General features: G+C 42.2%; 1 protein-coding gene across 4 annotated transcripts in view; it reads left to right on the forward strand.

The window, feature by feature from the left end:
- Window positions 1–313: 313 nt before the first annotated feature.
- DIP2B (disco interacting protein 2 homolog B) overlaps window positions 314–24,351 on the forward strand; it is a 225,225-nt gene continuing 201,187 nt past the window's right edge. For 2 of the 4 annotated variants that reach the window (XM_082741245.1, XM_082741247.1), the window contains exon 1: window positions 370–623. In XM_082741245.1, coding sequence (XP_082597371.1) covers window positions 524–623 — 100 coding nt within the window. In that variant the 5' untranslated portion in view covers window positions 370–523. Of the gene's footprint in view, window positions 624–24,351 lie in introns of all 4 variants that reach the window. The other 2 variants (XM_082741248.1, XM_082741246.1) reach the window with 2 other exon arrangements.

Genomic DNA, 24,351 nt, shown 5'->3' on the forward strand with positions numbered 1-24,351 from the left:
CAAATTAAAAAAAAAAATCATTAATCGGTCAAAAAGTGGCTTGAGTTCAGGTCCTCTTAAATGGGTAGATGTCAATTCTGGGAAAATGGAGGAGGGCACAAAACAAAGGCATACACACTAAGAGAACCGGAAAAAGTGAGGCCTGGGTCCCCTGAAAACTCGGTCGCGATCTTGTAAAAGGTAAACGCTACGTGGGCTCCGGCCATCAACACCTCCAGCTCACGTCGCCCAGGAGAGTTCCGGGTGTCGGGATTGGGGTCGTCGTCTCAGGAGATGCCCAGTAGAGGGCGCCGTAAGCTCGCGAGTCCTCGGGCTGATAGGGCCGCGGAGGTGGTGCGTCCTCGGCCCGGGGGCGGGGCCGCCGTGCTCACGTGACTTTCGCTCATGGCGGCGGCGGAGGCAGCGGCAGCGGCGGAGCTCGGCGGCCGGAGCCGGATCCTGTAGCCGGGGTGTGGGCCCGCGTCAGTCCGTCCCTCCTTCGGCCCCATCTCTTGTCTTCCGGAGTGTGGCTGGCGGAGCCCGGATGGCGGAGCGAGGCCTGGAGCCCGCGCCCGCCGCGGTGGCGGCGCTGCCGCCCGAAGTGCGGGCGCAGCTGGCGGAGCTGGAGCTGGAGCTTTCAGAGGGTAGGAGCCGGGCGGGGGAGCGAGCGCCCGGGCACCGCTGCGGATCGCGGCGACAGGGAGAACAGGTCCCCGCCGCGCGCCCTGCTGGCCGTGCGGGCGAGACGGGAGGAGGGTGCCGGAAATCTGGCCCGTGCTTTGAAGGGGTCGTCTTCCCTGCGCTCGCATCCTATGAAGTGGGTTTCCCCTGGCGTTCATTGTGTTCTCGGGGAAAGGGTGAAGCTGGGGCTTAGGGGAGAAGTCCTCCCCTGGCCCGGGCTGTTTCTGCACTCCCTGCCCCTCAAAACCCAAGACAAAGCTGCGCCCTCGCGCTCTTCCCGGGCGTCTGGGCACGGTGGGGGGGCGGTGAGGCTGCGAGCAGGGTGGCTGACAGCTTTCTCCTGTCCTCCTCTACCCTTTTCGCGGGGAGGGCCTCACGTCTGTTTCAGCTCCCCTCCCCCCTTCAGAAAAAGAGAAAGATACATGGGAAATCCGCAGCATTTCTTCTTCCTCCTTCTTTAACAATACGAGATGTCTCCCCAGTGACAGGAGTGAGCGAGAAGCAGAATGGGCCATTTAGGGTCCTAGGCAGATTCGAAGCAGTGGCATTAACCCAGAGAGACATACACTGTGCTGCTTTCAGATCACCTTTGTCATAAGGGTTTTTTCCTGGTGCCTCTATTCGGGGTGAATTTTCCGCATCTGATCACCTTTTAGAGTCTTTCAAGAGAGGAGGAGGGGTGGTTACCGGTTACATGCAAATTCTGGCCGGCACACTCTTTCTTTTGACAATGGATTGGTACAGGGAGGGTTGAATTTGAGAATTAAAAGAATAGAATAAATCAAGCCTCTGTTATTAGAGAAGTCCCTTGGACAACAATGAGAGAAACGTTGCTCTGTTGTGGGCATGTGATCAGGCTTCATGTGCAGTTGTGATCAGTTCTCCATAAAGTTCCTGTTTTTATCAGGGGCTGACTCTAAGACAAAAGCAGCATTTTCTACAAGCTTGATGTCAGTATTGTGGCGGTGTCCCCAGAGTTGCATATTTTTAACTGAGTTCCTTGCCAAAGGCCCTCTTTGCCAGCATTTTTCAAGTGGATTAAATATTGTTGATTGGAAGAGAAGAATGTGACAAGTTCTCAGGAGAGTTCAGACTTTTTGTTTACTTATGGGGCATTCTCTTCCCCATTACCCCACCCCCTTATCCTTTACAATGAAAAGCCAGAAGTAGATATGAGTGTTATAAATTCTGTTGGGCATACAAGGAAATAATTATTTTTAATAACCCTGTTAGGTTTTCCCAATGTATAGGGAAGTGTTGTTTTCATTTGCACTTAATTACCAGCATATTATTTTTCAATTAATCAGTTGAGAAGTTATTTTTTGGCCCATTCCCAGAATCCGAGGTGGTGGATGAGTTGGTTTCTGTGATGTATTTAAGATATTACCATTGGTCCTGCCTCTCAAGATAATATCATTCTTCTCCTATACTAAAGCATTGTCCTTAAATCTGTAATGACTTCCATTCAAATCTGCCTTTTAAAATAGTTACTCTGTAGTAACAAATGAGCTCTATTTGATTAGCCGGCAAGAGAGAGGTTTGGCTGGATGTTTGTGTCAGAATGAGATTAAAAATAGGAGTTGATTGCTTTTACACAGAGGGAAATCCTGGAAGCTCCTTATTCTTGGTATATCGGCTTCCAGCTGATTATTGTTTACTTCTCTGAGTGTTTCTAGAAATGATTCTGAGGAACTGTTTCTAGGACTCACACTGATTAGCTCACCTTTCTCTCCCTTAGAAGGGTGTGAAACTCCTACAAACTGTGGATGTTAGGACTTCAGCATCATTAAGGACAAATGCATGATTTGCTTTCCCATGAAGGATTGCTTTGGTTCACAAATACTTATTTTGAATTAGTTTCTTATAGATAAATGCCATGTTGTCCTGTATTTCATCTCTTTTAGCAACGGACAACTGGAAGAAATACAGTTGAAAAATCTGGGGCCTGCAGTGTCAGCATCTTGGCCATCTGTCTTTTTCTCTTGCTTAAAAATAAAGTACAGAGGATGTTTGACTGAAGAAGTAGATAGACGTTTTTAGGAATTCAAGTGAAGTTAAGATAGCCCTCTAACCCCCAGATCTCTGGCGTGGTGTTACTGGAAATGTCTGTAGTATATTTTGAATGAGTCTTTGCTTGTTTGTTTATTTATTGTACCTTTTCTCTATAGCTGCTGCTCTGTTGAGGAAAGTACTTTCTTTCCTTTCAAAAAAAAAATGTACTTTTAACTATGTGTTTGTTTATCATGGGTCTTTGGTATACTCATTCCTTTATTTTATTCTTTTTTTTTTTCATGCAGACCATAGTTGGTCTTAATTACAGTGATAGTCTGAGCTGTGTGCTGTTAAAGAAATTTCGTTGTGCTTGTCTGTATTTTTGGCTGCAGGCTTTGGTCATAGCTCAGCCACTTCTGTACAGAAATGCAGGTTTGTGCCCCTGTGGGCTGTTTGCCGCAGAGCGTGTTGCAGAGCCCAGGGCTGTGTCTAGTGCTTCACGCAGGTCACCGTGGACTTGGCCGGGAAGCTCCTGCTTCTGCACCAAAAAGAATAGGCTGCAGCTATCCAGAGAATCACTTAAAGTTGAAGTTGCACATAATCCTGAGCTCTTCTTTCGATGAATTGAATAGGTGGAGGTTTCTACAAGTATTTTGATGGTGGATATGTTTTTCATGATCCACATATTTTATTGTATTATTATTATATCTGTTATGTGTTTGACAATAAAGTCTTTTGTCAAAAACTCTGTTTTTACTCAAGTGTATGCATATTAAATAACACTAATGAGACTTATTTGTTTAAATCTGTCATATAATACATTATATTTGTATAATCTTATATGTTATGTTATGTGGGCTTCATTACAACTTTGTGATTAGGTAGAATAGATAGATATTATAACCATCTCTCACCTTTTCTTTTTCTTCTTTGTTTTGTTTTAACAGAAGGGAAAACTTAGAAAGGTTAAGAGGGTAAGTGTTTTATCTAAAGTCGCTCATCTAGGAAGTGCCATTATCCTAAGCTGCCATGTAATTATGGCATCTGTTACCATCAAATGATTTAAATATCTTTCTTGTTATGGCACAAGGTATTCTAATTTTTATTCTAAGGAAATGCTGTGTAACAGTTGTTTGCCACAATTCTAGATAGTCCCTTGATTCTCTTTCTGAAATCTCTTTCAAGTCTATCATTCACTTATATGATTCAACAGATAGTTATTTTATGCCTCCTGTGTGCTGGGAATGCAGAGCAGTGTGTCAGCTTTCAAGGAGACCTGAGTCTGGAATGGAAGTCACTTAGATACCAACCAGACAGTACAGGAGACCGTGGTAGAGTTTTGTCCAAGGCTGCCTTCTAAGAAAAGAGGAAGGTATCTGATTTGTTGTTGTTGTGGAAAAAAAACAGCAGAGAACTATAAAGAGAAGATTGGACAGGGTGGCCAGTAGAGATGGCTGAGATTGAGCATGTGCAGTTCAGTCCTAAGCATGAAGGAAAGGACATAAATCCCATACTTCTGTGGCTTGTTGGAAGAGCTCAAGTCTTTCAGTGTCTAAAGATGACAACTGGGAAGGTATTTAAGACAAAATAACACAGGAAGGGATCCTCCCTTTTCTTGTTTGAACACTTCTCTGAGCACAAACACAACAAACACAGTCACATCCTCCCTTTCTCCTCTTTCATCACTCATCCTGGCAGCCCTGCAAGGCCGGTAGGGCCCACCTTGAAGGCAGAGGTATAAGAGAGGGCTCCTTGCTAGGAGTTGATGGGAAACCTCTTGAGGAGTGGGGAAGCAGTGGGGGAGTTGTTGAGGGAATGGAATAGGTGCTGGCTAGAGATCATATTTCACGGTCTCCCTAGTGGGCAAGTAAAAGTAAGGAGCCAGGAAACTGACAAGTCCCTCCTATTGTATCTACAATGGAAAAGTTGTCCACTTTCCCCCAAATACAACACATAGTTGTGAATTCATGGGATATACATTTATCAGAAAAGCATGTCTCAGTAGTTGTTATACCTGATGTTAAGAGGAGGAAGGAAAGCAGGGGTTATCGATTTTTACATAACCCAAACTGGGTGTTAATCTATGCGCTCTCCCTAAAACTTGAATATGTATATTTTTGCATTTGTGTTTTGCATATATATTTTGCATATATCCTCTCTTACATTGGAACACATCTTTAGGAATTATGGTCAGAGTCTGTGGCACATTCCTTTGAAAATCTTCATGGTGGCAGATTTTGAGGGTGGAATTTCATTTTATAGGTTACTTGGAGTCAAATAGAGAAAATCTGGTGATGTTCTTTTGGAGTCCAGACTAGATGTCATTGAAAAAATTAGAGTAATTCTAAACTGATTTGCATTGTGACTGTCAAAAAAGTAGAATGATGTAAACTTGTTTTTGAGGGTAGTTGAGAAGACAAGTGACCAATTTATTGATAGAATGATTTAGTCTTACTATAAAGGATAGCGCTTGTGTGGACACCCTTGTTCTGATGTTTATTTTGAAAAATCATCATTTGACAGCCCCATATCATTGAACTGGATTTTTGAATGAAGGAAATCATTAAGGGGCACCTGCATGGCTCAGTGGGTTAAGTGTCCGACTCTTGGTTTCTGCTCTGGTCATGATGTTGCCGTCATGGGCTTGAGCCCTGCGTTGGACTTTTTGCTTGGTGCAGAGTCTGCTTCAGGTTTTCTCTCCCTCTCCCTTCCTACTCACTCTCCCTTTCTCTCAAATAAATAAATAAATAAATAAAATCTTTAAAAAAAGAAAAAAAAAGAAATCATTAACCCTTCACTCTTAGCCTGGCCCCTGGTGGCTGCTTTCTTTCCTAGCCTGTGTGAGGATTAGCACCTCAGGGTGAAAAGTTCAGATGATTGGCTAAAAAAGGCCCTCACACTATATTTGTATTAGAATTACTACAGTTCTCCCCCCCTCTCAGGAATGCTCTTTGAAAGCACTCCTTCCTGCTTACTGTCCCACTGCTCTTTAAGAGTTCAGCTGAAGTGCTAGCTTTTTTTTATAACCGAACCCTGACCATTGTCAGCTCCCTAGCTTCAAACCTTACAGCATTTACAGTGTATATGTCATTTTTGCCAACCAATACATTCTTTAATTATTTAAATTGTTTTTCATTTTACATGAGTGTAAGCTCCTACAGAGGTCATTCCTATCTTAAACAGTTTGGAAGTAATTTTAAAAAAAATTTTTTTATTTATTTATTTGACAGAGAGATCACAAGTAGGCAGAGAGGCAGGCAGATGGAGAGGGGGAAGCAGGCTCCCTGCTAAGCAGAGAGCTGATGCAGGCTCAATTCCAGGACCCTGAGACCATGACCTGAGCTGAAGGTAGAGGCTTAACCCACTGAGCCACCCAGGTGCCCCTGTATTATATCTTAAACTTTTTTTTTTTTTTTTAAGATTTATTATTTGACAGAGAGAGAGAGATCACAAGTAGGCAGAGAGGCAGGCAGAGAAAGAGGAGGAAAAGCAGGCTCCTGGCTGAGCGGAGAGCCCGATCTGGGGCTCAGTCCCTGCGGGGGTCGATCCCAGGATCCTGGGATCATGACCTGAGCTGAAGGCAGAGGCTTAATCCACTGAGCCACCTAGGTGCCCCTATCTTAAACTTTTTAAGTAGCTCCCCAACTCTTTCTTATATTGTGTTAGGAGTGCAGTGAGTTTTTGCTCACTTCAATGTGATGTAAAGTGAAACCATAAAGTCACTGTCTTGGGATTTGATTTTGGTGTGAACCAGAGTTGTAGAATCATTTGAGTATAGGCTTTGGCATCTGGTGGGCCTGGGTAACCATTCCTGGACTGTCACTTAGTAGCTGTGTGACCCTGGACAGACTGGCTACCCTCCCTCATTTTAGTTTCTTCGATTCTTAAAGGAATGACAATCTCATTGGAGCTGTAGGGTTGAAAAGGAGCTGACTGTACTGTGTGGCATGCAGTGATTGCTTGGTGTGTGTAATCTTTATTGTTTCTGATAGTGAAGGGCTGCTTCGTGACTTGGCTGTTTTTAGTATCTTGTGTTACTTGGCAGAATATGGTTATATATGAAGTGATGAATGAAATCAATTTGTGCACATATTTTTTTAAAAGACCTTACTCCACCATCAGTTGCTCCTGTCGGCACCCTCTACCCTTAGTGTAACATATGTTAGGTCACTGCAGGCAGTTGACTAGAGCAGAAAAGAGTAGCTGGTTTGTTTCATACAGACATCTGGTGTGTGTACATTTCTGAGCTGGTAAGTTCTGGCAAATGGCTGTGAAATTTAAGCGTGGTTTCTGAGACTCTACCAGTTAGGCATCTACCAGTTACGGAAAGGCACATGTGGGTGCTTAGAATCTTCAAATAGTTTTTGTCTCTTCCTTTTCTTAGTCCTCCATTTGTCTCTAGTGAACACATCCTTTCAGTTCCTCCTTCAAAAGTTTTTTTGCATCCACTTTTCTTTTGAGTTCTGTTTACTACCAGCCTTGTCTGGTTCTCTATCTTTAGACCCAAGGGTCTGATTTTTGTCTCCCTTGAGCTCTAGATTGATCTTTCCCGTCTTTTAAAGATTATGCTGCTTTCTAAAGCCTTTGCTAAATCCAGGACTCTTATCACTCATTGTCTTTAAATTCTGAGTTTCCCAAAAGCTGTGGTGGTCTCCTCTTGTATCACTAGAGTCTAAGTTAGTGCTATTGTACACCTCAAATAGTCCCATCTGTTTTGGTGATTGATAATACTCTAGGGGTTTAAGTGAGAGTTTTTCCTATCTTTGTGTTTTTAGTGAGTTGGTTGCATGCTTTCCCTGTGGATGCTCATCGATAAACAAGATCCCTTCTGAAAGGCAATTTCTTTGGATTCATGACTTGGCTTCAGTGTACCTGAAAACTCTGAAATCATGTGCAGAACTTGGAGTGTGAGTGCTTACGTGTCTTTTTAGGGAGCAGAATCTATACCTTTCATCAGTTTCTTAAAGAGGACTATGAAACAAAGCTCAGAACCATTCTTACTAGCTTGTAAGAAAGCCAAACTCCCTCCGCTTCCCTCCTGAGCACTCTAAGCCTTATCTGTATCAGTTCCCACCCTTATCCACTTTCCTCCTTTTCTCAGAGGAAGAAGTATCCCCTTTCCTGTTCTAAGGTATATCCCTCTCACTGTTCTCACTCCCATCCTTTTTCCTCTGTGATCTTGGCGTCTTACTTCATTGATTGATCTATTCATTCATGTCTTCATTCATGGTCTTTTTGCCTTTGTATCGTTCTCTCATCTTCAGCTTCTCACTTAACGCTTGGCTCTCAGTTCCTTCCCTTCAGCCTATAAATATGCTGAATTTTCTCCCATCCAAAAAAAGCAGCTTCCGGCAGTCTTGTGTTGGAGTCCGCGTGCTCTTGTGTGCTTGCATTCTCGTCCTCTCACAGATCCTAGAAGGTGTAGCTTACACTTCCTTTCCTGTCTTTCCTTGGCTCACTTCTCTTGGTCCATTGCTTTTGCTTATCAAATCTCCAAAACAGCTATCTCCAAGGCCATCAGTGACTTTTTTTTTTTTTTAAAGATTTTATTTATTTATTTGAGAGAGAGACAGTGAGAGAGAGCATGAGAGAGGAGAAAATCAGAGGGAGAAGCAGACTGCCCATGGAGCAGGGAGCCTGATGTGGGACTTGATCCCAGGACTCTGGGATCATGACCTGATCCTAAGGCAGTCACTTAACCAACTGGGCCACCCAGGTGCCCCCATCAGTGACTTCTTTTTTTTTTATTATTATTTTTTTCTTTTTTTTTTTTTTAAGATTTTATTTATTTACTTGAGAGAGAGACAGTGAGAGAGAGCATGAACGAGGAGAAGGTCAGAGAGAGAAGCAGACTCCCCATGGAGCTGGGAGCCCGATGCGGGACTCGATCCCGGGACTCCAGGATCATGACCTGAGCCCAAGGCAGTCGTCCAACCAACTGAGCCACTCAGGTGTCCCCCATCAGTGACTTCTAATTTCAGACTGAAAAGCACCCACTGGCTGTAGTGTCTTTTATGCAGCATTAGATATGGTGAATAGTTAGCTTTATAAAACCCTTTCTTTCCTTAGCTTTTAATGGCCGCATTTCCTTCTGGAGCCTATTTCTTCTTATGCTCTCTCTCTGAGCGTCTTCCTTCTGATACAGGTGTTCCTGCTATCTGTCATGAGCCTTCATCTCCCTTCACATAAGCTTGCTGAGTAATCTCATCCATGCCCAGGACATGAGCTGTCTTGGAGGTGAGGTGGCTTCCTGGTCCCTATCTGTAGACCTGACTCAGAGCTGTCTGCTCCACACATCCCATTGGTTCCCCGACAATGGTAACTTAGCAAGTCCAACACTGTATTCCTTATTTCAGCCTGCTCCACAGCCTCCTTCCAAATGTCCACTTTCTTGGGTCAAATGCTTGGGAGTCATCCATCTCATGGGTCACTAAGTCCAGTTGATTCTTCTTCCTCCCTTCCACTCATGCCATTTTGGTTTTAGTTCAGGCTCTTTTTTTTGTTGTTGTTGTTTGTTTGTTTGTTTAAGATTCCATTTATTTGTTTTGAGAGAGAGAGAGGTGAGCACAAGCTGGGGGAAGGAGGGGCAGAGGGAGAAGGAAAAACAGACTCCCTGCTGAGTGTGGAGCTGGATGGTGGGGCTTTATCTCAGGCCCCAGGATCATGACCTGAACCGAAGGCAGACACTTAACCGACTGAGCCACCGGGCGCCCCTGGTCTTTGTTCAGCCCTTATCAACCTCTCACTGAGATTATTGTAGTCGTCTCCTCTAACTCATCCACCTGCCTCCAGTGCCTTCCCAGACACTTTTCCCTCCAGTCCATTCTTCTCTATTCTGTGATGGAATGATCATTCTGAAATAGAGATCTAAAAGTGACCTCTCCCCAGTTTAAAAATTATTCATTGGCTTGCCCCATCCACAGGATAAAATTCAGGCATCCTTTACGTAGCAAGACCTGCTTGCCTTTGTAGCCTCATTTCCCGCGCCTTCTATGGTTTTCTCCCCTCTCTAGCCATGCCTAGCTGCATGCGCCACTGTGCTTTTTCACTTCCATGCCTTTGTACATGTTGCCTTCCTCTGAGAGATGCCCACTCTGGCAGGCACATTCTTTCCCCTTTTCTTTTTTCTTTCTTTCTTTTTTTTTATTTTAAAGATTTTATTTATTTATTTGACAGATAGAGATCACAAGTAGTCAGAGAGGCAGGTAGAGAGAGAGGAGGGGAAGAAGCAGGCTCCCCGCTGAGCAGAGAGCCCGATGCGGGGCTCGATCCCAGGACCCCGAGATCATGACCCGAGCTGAAGGCAGAGGCTTCAACCCACTGAGCCACCCAGGCACCCCTCTTCCCCCTTTTCTTCCTGGTTTACTTCTGTTCCATTCAAATTCCTGTAAGAAGCCAGCCTTTCCTAAGCTCTGTTTAGAGGTTAAGATCTCTGTATAAGGAGCTACCAGTTATTGAGTACTTGCTGTATAGCAAACCCTGTGCTTGGCTCTTCATATACCCTAGCTGGTGGGGAAGTAGATGCTGAATAAAAAGCTCCTATTATCATGATGAGAGAACTGGGCTAACAGAAAGCCCCTGAAATGGAGGGTGCCTGGGTGGCTCAGTGGGTTAAGCCTCTGCCTTCAGCTCAGGTCATGATCTTAGGGTCCTGGGATCGAGTCCCACATCAAGCTCTGCTCAGCAGGGAGTCTGCTTCCCCTTCTCTCTCTGCCTGCCTCTCTGCCTACTTGTGATCTTTCTCTGTGTGTCAAATAAATAAATAAAATCTTAAAAAACAAACAAACACAAAAAACACCTGCAATGGAGAAGAATGTTGTGTGTGCCGGATCTGGCCCTATACCCTGATCTTTCCCTTTCTCCTTGCCCGTGACAGTTATATTCTGAAATGAATGGCGAAGGGATCAGAACAGTGGACTTAACAGTCATTTAGAGCTGGATTAAGTCCTGTGTTTGTTGCTTGCTGTGGGACCTCAGGCAGGTCTTTGAAATGTGTTTCTGATCTTATAACTCCTGGAGATAGGTGTGTGATTTCCATTTTGTAGAGACTTGTTAAAGAACGTACAGTCTGAGACTATAGTGTGCTGGGTGGGAACCCAAGTCTGCTTGGCTCCAGACCTCATGGGTTTCCACACTGCCATCTGCCTCTGTCTCCCTGAATCATGTTTCAAGTTGTTTCTGCAAAATTCTTTCTCATCCTAACTACTGGGCCTCACTTTTCTTAGAATACAGCTTCTGTCTTTGGAGTTTTAGAGGTGGGGCTAGAGGGAAAAGGATGGGAATGTTCTGTCCTATTCTCAGAGAATAGATGTGAAATTAATTTTTCTTCCTTGAATTGAGATGAGCATGATCAGAAGCTGTAAAGGGGAAACCCAGGAGGAAAATATTTTGGATGCTTCACAGGGCAGTCCTAAATGAGAATCTGAAGGTCTGGTGTCTTAGAAAGATCCTTGGTTTGCACTGGACTTGAGCTTCTGGACTGTAGAGAGGATTGTCGTTACATTCTGATTCAGAAAGAGTTTTTAGTGCTTTTTTTTTTCCCCCTTAGGATATTTAATGTTTAAGTTTAAAGTTAATTTATAAGTTAATGTAAATATTTCTCTTTTTTTTAAGATTTTATTTGTTTATTTGATAGCGAGAGACACATTGAGAGAGGGAACATAAGCAGGGGGAGTGGGAGAGGGAGAAGTAGGCTTCCTGCTGAGCAGGGAGCCTGATGTGGGGCTACATCCCAGAACCCTGGGATCATGACCTGAGCTGAAGACAGACGCTTAATGACTGAGCCATACAGGCGCCCCAGTGTAGATATTTCTGTAAATGACATGTACTTTAATTGATTTTTTTCTTGGTGTTATTTCTTGTTTTTTGAAGGAACAGTGCTCTAATATCTCTCTATTTTTAGAGGACTGTTGCTTTTATGGATAATTTAAAGCACCTATAGGATTTGTTTCTTTCTTTCTAAGAACTTTGGATTACATTGTTTCAGGTTACTCTTAACCTGGAACTTGTGGGTTTTGTTTTATTTTAATTCTACCAAACATTTATTTTTTAATTAAAAAAGTTATTTTTGTTAACATATAATGTATTATTTTTTTCAAAAGTACGGGTCTTGATTCATCAGTCTGGAACTTGTGGTTTTTAACTCAGGTCAGGCATGTGTATGTTATGGTGTTGATCAGTCTTGTCACACTCTACATTTTAAAAATGAACCCAGCAGGAATTATTAGGTAGAAGCTTCTGATAGTTTCCTGTTCCGTAAATCTGTGACTGAAGCAAACAGGCTGTCTTCTTCGGTTTTCTTTATTGAGGTGTAATTGACATACAGCATTATATTAGTTTCAGGTGTGCCACGTAAGGCTTTGATATTTGTATATATTGTAAAATGATTACCATAACAAGTCTATTAATTTTTGTCGCCATATGTAGTTACAAAAAAAATTTTTTTTTCCATAAAAATTTAAAGTGTTTCCTTTCTTACATTATCAGATTTCCTTTCTGGTTTGGAGAAACTTTCATTCTTAAATTGAATGTGTAGAAAAAGCATCTGTCTGAATTTTCCTCCCATAGTTCTCGTTTTTCTTCAAGGACCAAGGGAAGTACTGGAAGATGAACTTCCTGTTAAAAAGACCAACTTCCTCATTTGCTGGTTCTCTAAGCTCTGATCTCTCATGTTACCCCTGTGTTTTATTTTTCAAATGATCTTGAACCTAGGAAGTTATCACTTACATACCTGTTTTCACCTCCCTCTGTAAGCTGCTTCCTTCAACAGTGTCCTTACATGTGTACATACAGTGTCCTTCGACATGTGTATTTTCAATACCTGTTCAACCAGCGATGAATCTGGACTCTGTCATCAGCCTCCCTGTCTGTTCTTATTTTCTTTCTAGTCTCTGACTGACTCTTCTATTATAGTCAGATTGGTTTCCTCACTCTTTTTCCTGACAGTCCCTTTCCTATCTCTCTGCCTTTATAGTGACTGTTTTCTTTGTCAGGACTGCCTTTTCTCCTATTAAAATGTTGCCAAATTCCAGGGCTCGGCTGATGTTCCCTTGATCATGAAACCAGCTGACTGCTTTCGTTCATATTAATCCCTTCTATTTTTAGGCCATTGTATTCAGTAACAGAGTTTAACACTAAACTGACCACTATTATTTGTTTCAATTATTTTTGCTTCCTGTGTTGGACTTTACATTTTGTGAGTGTAGTGGCATGGCCTTCTACCTTTTGGAACTTGTAAAGTGCTCAATATATCAGTATATCAGTAAAGGTGTATTGAGCACATTTATTTACAAGATCTATTGAGAGAATAAGGGATGCGTAGAAGGCAGATTCCCTGCTTTCAAGGAGCTTTCAATCTAGTAACTTCTCAACAAATAGCTGTTGGGGTTTTAAAAATACTAATTTAAGTAATTGTCTTTTAAGTACATAGAAGCATTTTGTTTTCTGCTTGAGTGATAAGGTAGCATTTAAAAATCCTATTTGAAATGATTCTAGAAAGATGGCTGTTTTCACACATCTATACTGCCCTCTTTTAAAAAGTTAATTAATTAATTAAAAAGATTTTACGTATTTATTTGACAGAGAGAGAGATAACAAGGAGGCAGAGAGGCAGGCAGAGAGAGAGGAGGAAGCAGGCTCCCCTCTGAGCAGAGAGCCCCATGCAGGGCTCGTTCCCAGGACCCTGAGATCGTGACCTGAGCTGAAGGCAGAGGCTTAACCCACTGAGCCACCAAGGCGCCCCTGCCCTCTTTTTTAAAACATAGTTTAAGTAATATAACAATTTCAAAGCTTAAAACAAGAACACCAAGAGTTAGAGTGGGAACTTATGAAGGTAAGGGACTTGGAAGTTAGATCCAGGAAACCTAAAATGCACATGGTAAGATTTTAAAAAGATGGGGGGGCCTGGGTGGCTCAGTTGGTTGGGCGTCCAGCTCTTGGCTTTGGCTCAGGACTTGATCTTAGGGACGAGAGATCGAGTGCCATAATGGGTTGCACACTCAGTGGGGAGTCTGCATTTGTCCTCTCTCCTTCTCCCTCTACCTTCCCCACCATCTGTATGTGCTCTCTGTCTCTCAAATCTTTTTTTTTTTTTAAGATTTTATTTATTTATTTGACAGACAGAGATCACAAGTAGGCAGAGAGGCAGGCAGAGAGAGAGAGAGGAGGAAGCAGACCCCCTGCTGAGCAGAGAGCCCATGCGGGACTCGATCCCAGGACCCTGAGATCATGACCTGAGCCGAAGGCAGCGGCCTAACCCACTGAGCCACCCAGGCGCCCTCTCAAATCTTTTTTTTTAAAAAATAAAATTTTAGAAGGAGAAATGAGTAATAGAAGAAAAATGCCCTGAGCTGAAAAAAGATTGCAAATGGAAAAGCAATTAAGCTTTGAATGGGTTCACTGTATTCCAGGCAAGATGGGTGAGAAAAGGCATAAACCTAGGCATATTCTGATAAAATTCCTGAATTCAGTGATATTTATTTTTTATTTTTTATTTTTTTTAGATTTTATTTATTTATTTGACAGAGAGATATCACAAGCAGATGGAGAGGCAGGCAGAGAGAGAGAGAGAGAGAGAGGGAAGCAGGCTCCCTGCTGAGCAGAGAGCCCGATATGGGACTCGATCCCAGGACCCTGAGATCATGACCTGAGCCGAAGGCAGCGGCTTAACCCACTGAGCCACCCAGGCGCCCCTGAATTCAGTGATAAAGAAAAAAAAGTCCTACAAGCTCTTAGACAGGATAAAGTATAAAACAGCAATAACCAAATAGGCTGTTCTCATTTGCAATACTGTAACTTGACGATGGTGTAAGAAACATCTACTGATTGGAGAAGAGGTCTCTGCTCTAGAGAACTCTGTATGCAGTCTAGATATCATTCACTCTTTAGGGAAAAGAAAGCTCTGTGAGAGTGTGTGAAGGTTCAGAGATTGTATCAGCCACAGACTCCGATCTAAGCAGTATACGCTAATCAAACAAATAATGCAAAACAGAGACCCCAGGATAGGAGGAAGAAAGGAAAAGGTGATGGACAGTGGACTATGAAATGTATGTATATATGTGGTGTGTGTGTGTGTGTGTGTGTGTGTGTGTATAAAATATATGTAATTGCATATATAACAAGTGACAAGGAATGTGTAATAAAAATGCTAAGTAAGAATCTTTGAAATAGGGGTGCCTGGGTGGCTCAGTGGGTTAAGCCTCTGCCTTCGGCTTGGGTCATGATCTCAGGGTTCTGGGATCGAGCCCCACATCGGGCTCTCTGCTCAGTGGGGAGCCTGCTACCCCCTCTCTCTCTGCCTGCCTCTCTGCCTACTTGTGATCTCTGTGTCAAATAAATAAATAAAATCTTAAAAAAAAAAGAATCCTTGAAATAGAAGAGATTTTACAGCAGAAAGCCTGGTTGTCTGAATAAACTAGTCTAAGAGTTCAGCAAAACTCATACTCACTCAGGGTAGTATGAGAATGGGTGGCAAGTAATAGTATTTTTTTGTATCATTGGGATGTTGGTAGAGGGAAGTATGGGAGTGAACTGTCTTGGTGAGGAGAAAAAGACTTCATAATAGTGTTAAAAATTACAAAATACTTAAGGATAAACATCAAAAGGAAGGCACAGGATCTGTATGAAGAAAATTATAAAATCTTAAGGATATAAAAGCAAGATCTGAAAAATGGAAATATATAATGTATTCCCAGATGGGAGGTCTAAATATATATAAACATAATGGAAATCAATTACAGCTCCATTGGAGAGTTTTTTGGGTGGTGGGGAGTTAGATAAAATAATCTCAATGTGCATGTGGTAAAATAAATGTTTTGGAATAGCCAAGAAAATTTAGAAACAGAATCGTGATATGGTCCTTGCTTTACCATGTGTTAAAGCAGAGTCTAAAGTTACTATGCTCATGGGGCGCCTGGGTGGCTCAGTGGATTAAGCCTCTGCCTTCAGCTCGGGTCATGATCTCAGGGTCCTGGGATCGAGCCCCACATCAGGCCCTTTGCTCGGCGGGGAGCCTTTCCCCTCTCTCTCTGCTTGTTGCCTACTTGTGATCTCTTTCTCTCTGTCAAATAAATAAAATCTTAAAAAAAAAATAAAATTACTATGCTCAAAGCAGTATGGTAAAGTGTTTGAATAAAGATGAATGAACAATATAAAGTGCCCAAGTCCTTTTTTATGTGGGAAAAATAATTATGAAAACATGAAAGTTTCATGAGCTATTAGATCATTAGAAATTATGTAATTCTCAAATTAGAAAATAGCTTACAAAAGTTGGCTAGGACTCTGTAGGATATCAGCAATGCCGAACTTCTTGATGTTCTGCTTATGCTGCTAAGGGAGCACACTGGAACCAGAAAGAAAAGGCCATTCCTCTTGCAGTGTCTTTCTGGTGCTCCCTAAAGACCAAGCTTAACATTGAGGTATCAGGCAAAGGGTGCCTCTCAGTTTTCATAGAGCAGACAATGAAAGGTATTTTGGAGCTGAGAAGTAGTCCACCCATAGTTTTTTTGGTACCACCTTGAGATGGATCCTTAAGCTCTTCCTCTCCACTGTTGATCATTGCTAATCCTTGCCTGACATGCTCATCTCCAGCTTTGCTAGGGTCCCTTCCTCGTGTCCCTGCTTTCTTCTCTCTCACTAATTTCCATGTAGAAGCTACAGTGAACTTTTTAAACCACAAATTTGATCAGGTTGCTTCCCTGCCCTGAGACTCTTCAGTGGCTTCTCTGTATCTTAAAATTCAAACTCCATTTCATGCTCTCCAATGCCTGCCCAGTCTCGACCCTCGTTTGTTCCTCGCATCCACTGTGTTTCAGCCATACTGGCTGACTTCTTCCTTGGCTCCCTCTCTCCTTCCTCGTCTCCTTCTCTCCGTACTTTTTTCACTCTTCCCTCCCTCCTTCTGTTCCCTTTCCCTTTTATTTATTTAGTGGCTATTTATTGTGGCCTACCATGTGCCACACAGGTAGAGGCAATATAGCAGTGGTTATAATAACAAAAATTCCTGCCTTTAAGGAGCTCACATTCTGTAGGAATAGACAGAAATTAGTAAGTAATATATATTGCTTGGCAGATGGTAAAAATTTCAAAAGAGAGCTGTTGTGAAGAGGGATAGAGAATACTAAAGTTGGATCAGTGGTTACAATTTAAAATAGTGTAGTTGGGGACGACCTTGTCCTTAGATGGCATTTGAACAAAAACCTAAGGCCATTGAGGCTTTTTGCCTCCCCCTTGAATTCACTGTACTTGTCCCCACCTCCTTGTTTCTTGTTTTGCTTCTGCCTAGAGTGCTCGGCTCTAAGATCTGTGCTGGGCCAACCACTCTGCCCCCTTTCTGTCTCAGCTCAAAAGTTATCTTCTTAAAGATGCTTTCCCTGGTTGAGTTCAAATGTGCAACTCCTCTCATTTTTCTCTATCACTCTCTCTCGTTACTTTCTTTTTCTGTTTTAAAATTTTTTAATTAATGCTTTCCACCATTTGCTATGATCTTGTTTCTGTATTTATTTATCTTATCTCCCCTAGTAAAATGTTAGTTCTGTGGGAGCAGAGACCTTGCTCTTCTGTTTCCCTGCTGGATGCCCAGAGCCTAGAATAGAAGACTGTCAGCAGACACTTGTTCAGTGAACAACAGATGGACTTTACAAGGAGAAGATTCCACCAGAATTCCTTAGGTGGTGCAGCTTTACAGGATAAAGAAGTATGGGCTCTGGCCCCAGGACCTCTGGCAGGAAGGAAAAGGAGCCCCTGTGGGAGCTGGTCAGGGGCTCATGATGTTTCCTGGCCTTTGGTTAGTTTCTAAAGTTTGTTTTTCCTTCATTTCCCTCACTTGTTTGTGCCCTCTGATTTTTCCATGTGACTTTTATAGTTGGATGATGTGTGACCACTTTCCATTTCATCAGCCTACCTGACTACTTTGCTCATTCAGTTCAGCTGATACTCATTATCGCAGCTACTTAGAGAGATGATACAATGCCACACCTGGTAGAGGGCTCGATGAGAGTGGAGCCACAGCACAGAGTGCCTCTGCTCCCTGGATGAGGGAACGGCACCTCTTGTCTTTCGTTGTATTTTGCCTATGCAAAGTCGATTCCCTTTTTCTTTTACCTTAACCAAATGTATCACCCACAGGATCTGATCTGGGGCATAAGCTAACTGGGTACATTTTCCTGTAGAACAGATATTGTCAGCAACCTTCATTTTGGTTTAACTGGTTGGGAAAAACTAAATATTTTGTCTGCCTGGTTTTCCAACATCTTTTCTTGGTCACATTATATCTTTTGCAAAATGTTGGAAAAACAGGGTGACAGGGTGGCTCAGTTGGTTAAACGTCTGCCTTCATCTCAGGTTGTGATCTCAGGATCCTGGAATCAAGCCCTGTGTCAGGCTTCCCTGTTCATCTGGGAGTCTGCTGCTCCCTTGGTTCCTCCCCCTGCTCTCTCTCTCAAATAAATAAAAACTGAAAAAAAAAATTTTTTTTAAATGTTGGAAAACCAGGTAAGTGACATATTTAGCCGTATGGTAAATATTAGATGTGTTGAAGTAGGTCAGGCTTTTGGTCAGTTTAACCTAGTATATGCCAGCTAGACTTCAAGGACATTCATGGGCCACCCATAGTATGTCCACCCGTGCACACAACACTTTGATCTTAGGTCTTACCAATTTTTTCTCAGGTGTCTATTTGAATATCTGTGCCCAAGATATGTTCAAACACTAAGCTTATTATAATTTTGCACATAGCATGAATACACTAAAATCTCAAATATTCCATTTATTTATTGTTCTGTCATGAGCTTCTAGTTTATCTTCATGGTTGGGAAATAGACCTTGTGAAACATCTTACTAATTAAGATACCCTATTCCAGTAACGATTGAAAGAAACATGATGAACATGATTATCAGGTTGAAAACATGACTACAATGATTATTATTAACTAACAGAAGATCGTCATTATCAGAAGAAGTAAATTTTTCAGAATCCTAAATTTGATTTGATCACCTTCTAACTTTTCCTTACAGTTGTTCAAAAAAGTTACTCATTAGAGGTGGAGAATTCTTTCCTACTTTTTTTCCTTGTAGTCAGTTGCAATTATCTCAGTTTCTTTACCTGTAAAATGTTGGTAATAATAGTGTCTACTTTATAGGATTTATGTCAGAACAATATCAGTTAGTGTATAAAAGTATATGATTACAGCAGTGTCTGGCACCTGGTAAAGCCCTGTAAGTCTTTTTATGCCACTGTGCTGCTGTAATTTTATACCATCCATACAGAAGTTGTGATTAGTGAAGAGTATGTGAATTGGGTATATGAACCCAAATTTGGTTTCCAGCTTTATCTAAAACAGGATGATAGTTAAAGTCTTGAGAATAGATGAGTTCACCCAGGAAAGAGGGCTTCGCATGAACAGAGAGAAGTATTTCAGCTAGAACCCTAAGGAATGCTAACATGGGGGGAGGAAATAAAAACCTGCAAAGACAAGTAGGAATAAGTTGCTGGAAGTTTAGCAAGAAAGCCAGAGAAGGAAAATCAGGAGAGTTTGGGGTCAGAAGGACAAAATATGGAATGATTAAATGTTGCAAATATGAGAATGGTGAGGGTTAATATGGATTCATTGGATTTAGCCACCAGGTGGCTTATGAATTTAGTGAGAGTGATTTTAATGCAGTGATGTGGGAATCTGAAGTCACATGATAATGGGCTAATGAATGAATGAGAGGAAATAGAAAAATTTCAAAAACAAGACAAGTTTCAGTAAGGTTACTGTTGTCAGGAGGATGGGACATGACAGTCTTTTGGTAGTCATTTGCAGAGATAAGATATTGTGAACGACATCTTTATTGCCTAATAAATGGCATGAAGAATACATGTATAAATATTGAGGGTACTTACACAAAGGGCATTAGTGTACCTGTAGTATTCTCGGAAGGAATCCCCCAAGTATTATCGCTGGGGCTCAGAGTTAACAGTTGAGTTGGAGTTTGGTGGGCACACAGACAAGGGAGAAGGATATACTCAGTGTTTTGAGAAAGGCATGGATTCGTGAATTATTGATGCATGTTTGAGGAATTAAGATGATTTAGTAACTGCTAGAGCATAAAGTGTAAGCTCAGTAGGTTTGGTGAGCCTGAACAGGTGAGCAGGGATAAGAGCATGCCAGGTGTGGGCCTTAGAATCTTAAATTTTATTGTGTAGATCCTTGATTCCCAGAGGGGTTTGTGTGAATGTGCCAAGAGGTACTCAAAACTATAGGATAAACATGTACCTCTTGGGGTATACATCTCATTGGACTTGGGGGAAGTTATTGTTATATTAAAACATGAGTATATTATGATGCACAATTAAACATTTAAGATAAAATTATAATCTTGTATTATTTTTACATTTTTAAGTACATTTTCCTTTGGTGGCTGGCTTCTTCAGGCTGTGTCTTACGCCTCTTGTAGGCCCTCTATCCCCCATCACTTTCTTCAGGTCAAAGAGTTTATAGAACATCCATATAGGTGATACGGAATCACTGAAGAATTGTAAGTGGCGGGGGTGGGGGTGGGGGGTGGATGACCTTGGGATCTGTTAGAGCTCACCCTAGAAGCAGGTAGTTTCAGGCGTCTGTGTCCTACAATTAAGGGACACTGTTCCCATTGCATACAATGCATAATGGTCCTAAATAGATAAATAACAGAGCAAGAGGACAAGACAGGACAGGGAGACTTCTGAGGAGGCTACTGAAATGAGCTAGTGGTTACTAATAGGACTAGGGAAGAGGGAATGAAAAGAGGTATTTGAGGAGGCAGAATTGATTAGGGTGGAAGAGGAGGGCATATGATATAAGAACTGAAGTTGACTCTAAGGTTTCTGACTTAGCATCTTGAGAGGAAGATGGCACGATTTCCTAATACAGGGAATAAAGGAAGAAGAACAGTTTTGGCTATGGGAAGAGATGAGTTCAGTATCACTGAATTTGAGAGGTCTTTGGGCCATGCGGGTGGATCCAAAGCAGGCAGTTGGCTCTGTGCTTTTAACTCTTTAGAAGGCCCTGCCCCAAAGATAACATATTCAGTATTCTTGAGTGGTCATCACCAGTCATGGAAGCCATGGTGGTCCAAAGGGAGCACACTGAATGAGAAGAGATTAAATAAATACAGAGCTCTGAAAGCACTGCCATTTAAGGGGAAAGCTGAAGGAAAGGAACTTGAGAAAAAGTGGTCACAGAGGTGTACGTGGCCAAAGAGGGAGACGAGCAGAGCAACAGGGAATTTTAAGAAGTACCTGTTGGTGCTGAGAGTTCAACCAAGAGCGGACTGAGAAATGCCATTGAGATTTGCAAGTCGAGGAGGACCTTTGCTTGAGCTGCTTTAATTGTGTTGGGGGCAGGGGACTGCAGATCTGCTGGGAATAGTGTGGTAAGGAATCCAAGGTGATTCCCTTCCAAGAGGAAGTGGAAGTAGAGGCAGGCGGTGTACACTGCTGTTTCAAGCCAAACCATGTGAAGCAAAGGAGAGAAAGAATAGTAACTAGGATGCTTATATGTTTCTCTCTTTCTTTTCTCCCACTAGAGAGCAAGTTGCAGGGGTGCCTGGTGGCTCAATCAGTTAAGGGTCTGTCTGACTTCTTGGTTTTTGGCTCAGGTCCTGATCTCATAGGTTGTGAGCTCAAGCCCTGCATCAAGGGGGGGGGGGGTGTCCATGCTCAGTGGGGAGTCTGCTTGAAGATTCTCTCCCTCTGCCTCTCCTCTCTCTCTTTTCCTCTCTCTCAAATAAGTAAACAAATCTTTAAAAAGAAAAAAAAAAGTAAATTGCATGAGTAGTGGAACTTTCTTTTTATTTACCACTTTATGTCCAGGTAGAAAAGAGTTCCCGGCACAGAGTAGTAGGTGCTCGATAAGTATTTGATGGCCATATTAGTGAATTATCTTAAGAGAGGAGCGACTTGAGCATGCTCATTTGTGGGGTGGAAGGGTAAGAGGTCTTGAAGCGGAGTGGTTGAAGGTGTAGAGTAGAAAAGACATGATGGAACCTGGTCACCATGAGTCAGTATCGTGAGATCCTAAGCACTGCTGGAGTGATTACCCAGGATACCAGGAGTGACTCTTGCTGAAACAGAAGGAAAGGAAGAAAGAATGGGAACAGTGGCAGATATTTATAGGTGGTGGAGGAGGAAGTTGGGGGAGTTCTCTTCTGATGGTCTTATGAGTGAGTATTCTCTGAGTTAAAAATAAAGTAAAAATGAGTATCATGTTTATATTCTTGGAAAATGCTTTGTGAAGTCACACAAAAAAGCCACTCCTATTTAAGCAGCTATGCTTCTGTGGAAAGTTCTGGATATGTAATTGTAGACACACATAAAGGGTAGATGAGGTAAGGATGTGCCAGGGAGCATGAGTAAGAGCAGGTGAGACAAGAGGTCTCCAGTCTCAGACGTAAATGTAGGGAGTGGTTGTGAGCTGAGAAGGGAATACACATACCAGTGAGAACTCCATTTCGTTGCTCCGCACAACCAGCAGGAGATTGTCCTTGGACTCTCAGGGAAGTCGGAAGGAGGGGCAGTGCACAAGGCTCACTTTTTCCTCTTTGAGATAAAACGAACAGAAATTTGAGCCTGGAGTGAAGTAGAATAACTTTTTGTTAACAAGTCCTCCGATTCTGACCAGGCTGGTTTTCCAGTGATTTATTTCTGATTCATTTCACAGGAAACTGCTTTCCCAACTTTGACAACCTGTTATCTAAAATGATTTGTCTGTTTAGAAGCAGAGGTAGTAAGTAGTGAGAAAGAGGATGTGACAGTGTCTCAGTGAGTCATAAGGAGTAAGACATGGCCATATTTGTTCCCCTTATCAGCTTTTATCTAGAATTAAAGACTATTAAAGTGTCCATTTCATTTTAATTAACAGTTGCTTAGTAATTTCTCACTTGTTCAGAAGTCCCTCTTTCTGGTGTAATCAAGTTCAAGACTCCAGTTCAAGACTTCTAACAGGGGAAAATACAGTAGTAAGAATGGGTTTATGGTCTTCTAGACTTCAGTTGAATTTAAATAACTCAAACAAGCTGATTTTTTTTTTTCTTCTGCTACTAATCTTTACGAGCCATTATTAAACATCGACCTCTGACTGTGAAGCTATACAAGGCAGGCTAGAGTTGGCCTTGAGCTCTGGCTGCTTCTGTTTTTGCATTTCACACATGTTATAACATGTTCCCTGTAAAGTGAGCACAGGATCTTTCAGAAAGGGATCAGATTCTAAGAGTGAAAGGGGTTTTGCTTAGAGCAAGTTGCCAATTGTAATCACCTACTTAACTGCCCTATCAGGGAAAACAAGTTCATAATGTGAAAAGCACCTGTCACTTTTTGGAGGTGGAGAGAAGTAAGTTTTTTTCCTTTTCTTTGACAGAAGGTAAAATCAGGTTGGCTAAGCTATGCTAATTGGGATTTGGTATCACAGCTCAGTGCTTAGAATTCATTTTTTCTAAGCCATCCAACATTTTATAGGGGATGTGGGGGAAACCCTGTGTGCCTTCACCTCATTCCCCGACATTCTAAGCTTTTTAACCATTAGTTGAATAATTAGAACTCCAGTTAGGCCTTTATTTGAGGGAAGAAAAAGAACTTCATTGGCATTTTGGGGAGAACCTAAGGGACAATAGAATCATCTGGTCAATTTGGCATCAATAAGCTGAGGACCCATTTCTCATTATTATAGATCACGGAGTTGTGCCAGATCATATTTCCCTGAATTTATATTATTTGTGTGTGTGTCTAAGAGACCACATTCAAGTCTTTGGAAAGACACCTGACATGTGGACCTTTTTTCCCAGATTCTCATTTCTGTTGGCTTTCATGGGAATCTACTGGGAATCGACTGGGAAAGCGTGTTGAGGGGAGAGACGCCTCAGAGGCAATGAGTGAAGTAACATGGAAAAGATTACTGGGTTCAGGTCCCATTTCTGCTATTTACCAGCTCTGTGATCTTGGGCAAGTCATTTAACCTCTCCTACTCTCTGGGAGATGGAGTGGCTAGATAAGTGAATGTAGTTCTTTCCAGTTTTTTTTTTTTTTTAAGATTTTATTTATTTGTCAGAGAGAGAGGGGGGGAGAGAGCGAGCACAGGCAGACAGAATGGCAGGCAGAGGCAGAGGGAGAAGCAGGTTCCCTGCCGAGCAAGGAGCCCGATGTGGGACTCGATCCCAAGACGCTGGGATCATGACCTGAGCTGAAGGCAGCTGCTTAACCAACTGAGCCACCCAGGCGTCCCAATTCTTTCCAGTTTTTAATTCCAGTGATGACCTGCATGTTTATGAAAGTATATGAAAAGGAAATCCTCTTTTAAATTCATGAGAACAGTTACTATTTAAAGGAAACCCATGTATCGCAAAAATCATCATTGCCTAATTTGTATTCAGTCAGTCAAAACTTACATGTTGAGTTTTCTTAAAGCAAGGTACACAATTATTATGATTTTTAAGATTTTATTTATTTGACAGGAGAGAGCACAAGTAGGGGGAACAGTAGAGGGAGAGGGAGATGCAGGCTCCTCGCTGAGTAGGGAGCCTGATGCGGGGGCCCGATCCCAGGACTCCGTGATCATAACTAGAGCTGAAGGCAGATGCGTAACTGACTGAGCCACCCAGACACCCCTACACTTAATTATTCAGGATATATGCTCTTGCTGTTTTGGCCTAGTGAGGGTTGGGGGATAGGACTTTAGTTTTGACTCT

Source organism: Mustela nivalis, assembly GCF_964662115.1.
Source record: "Mustela nivalis genome assembly, chromosome: 7".
NCBI classification, from domain to species: Eukaryota; Metazoa; Chordata; class Mammalia; order Carnivora; family Mustelidae; genus Mustela; species Mustela nivalis.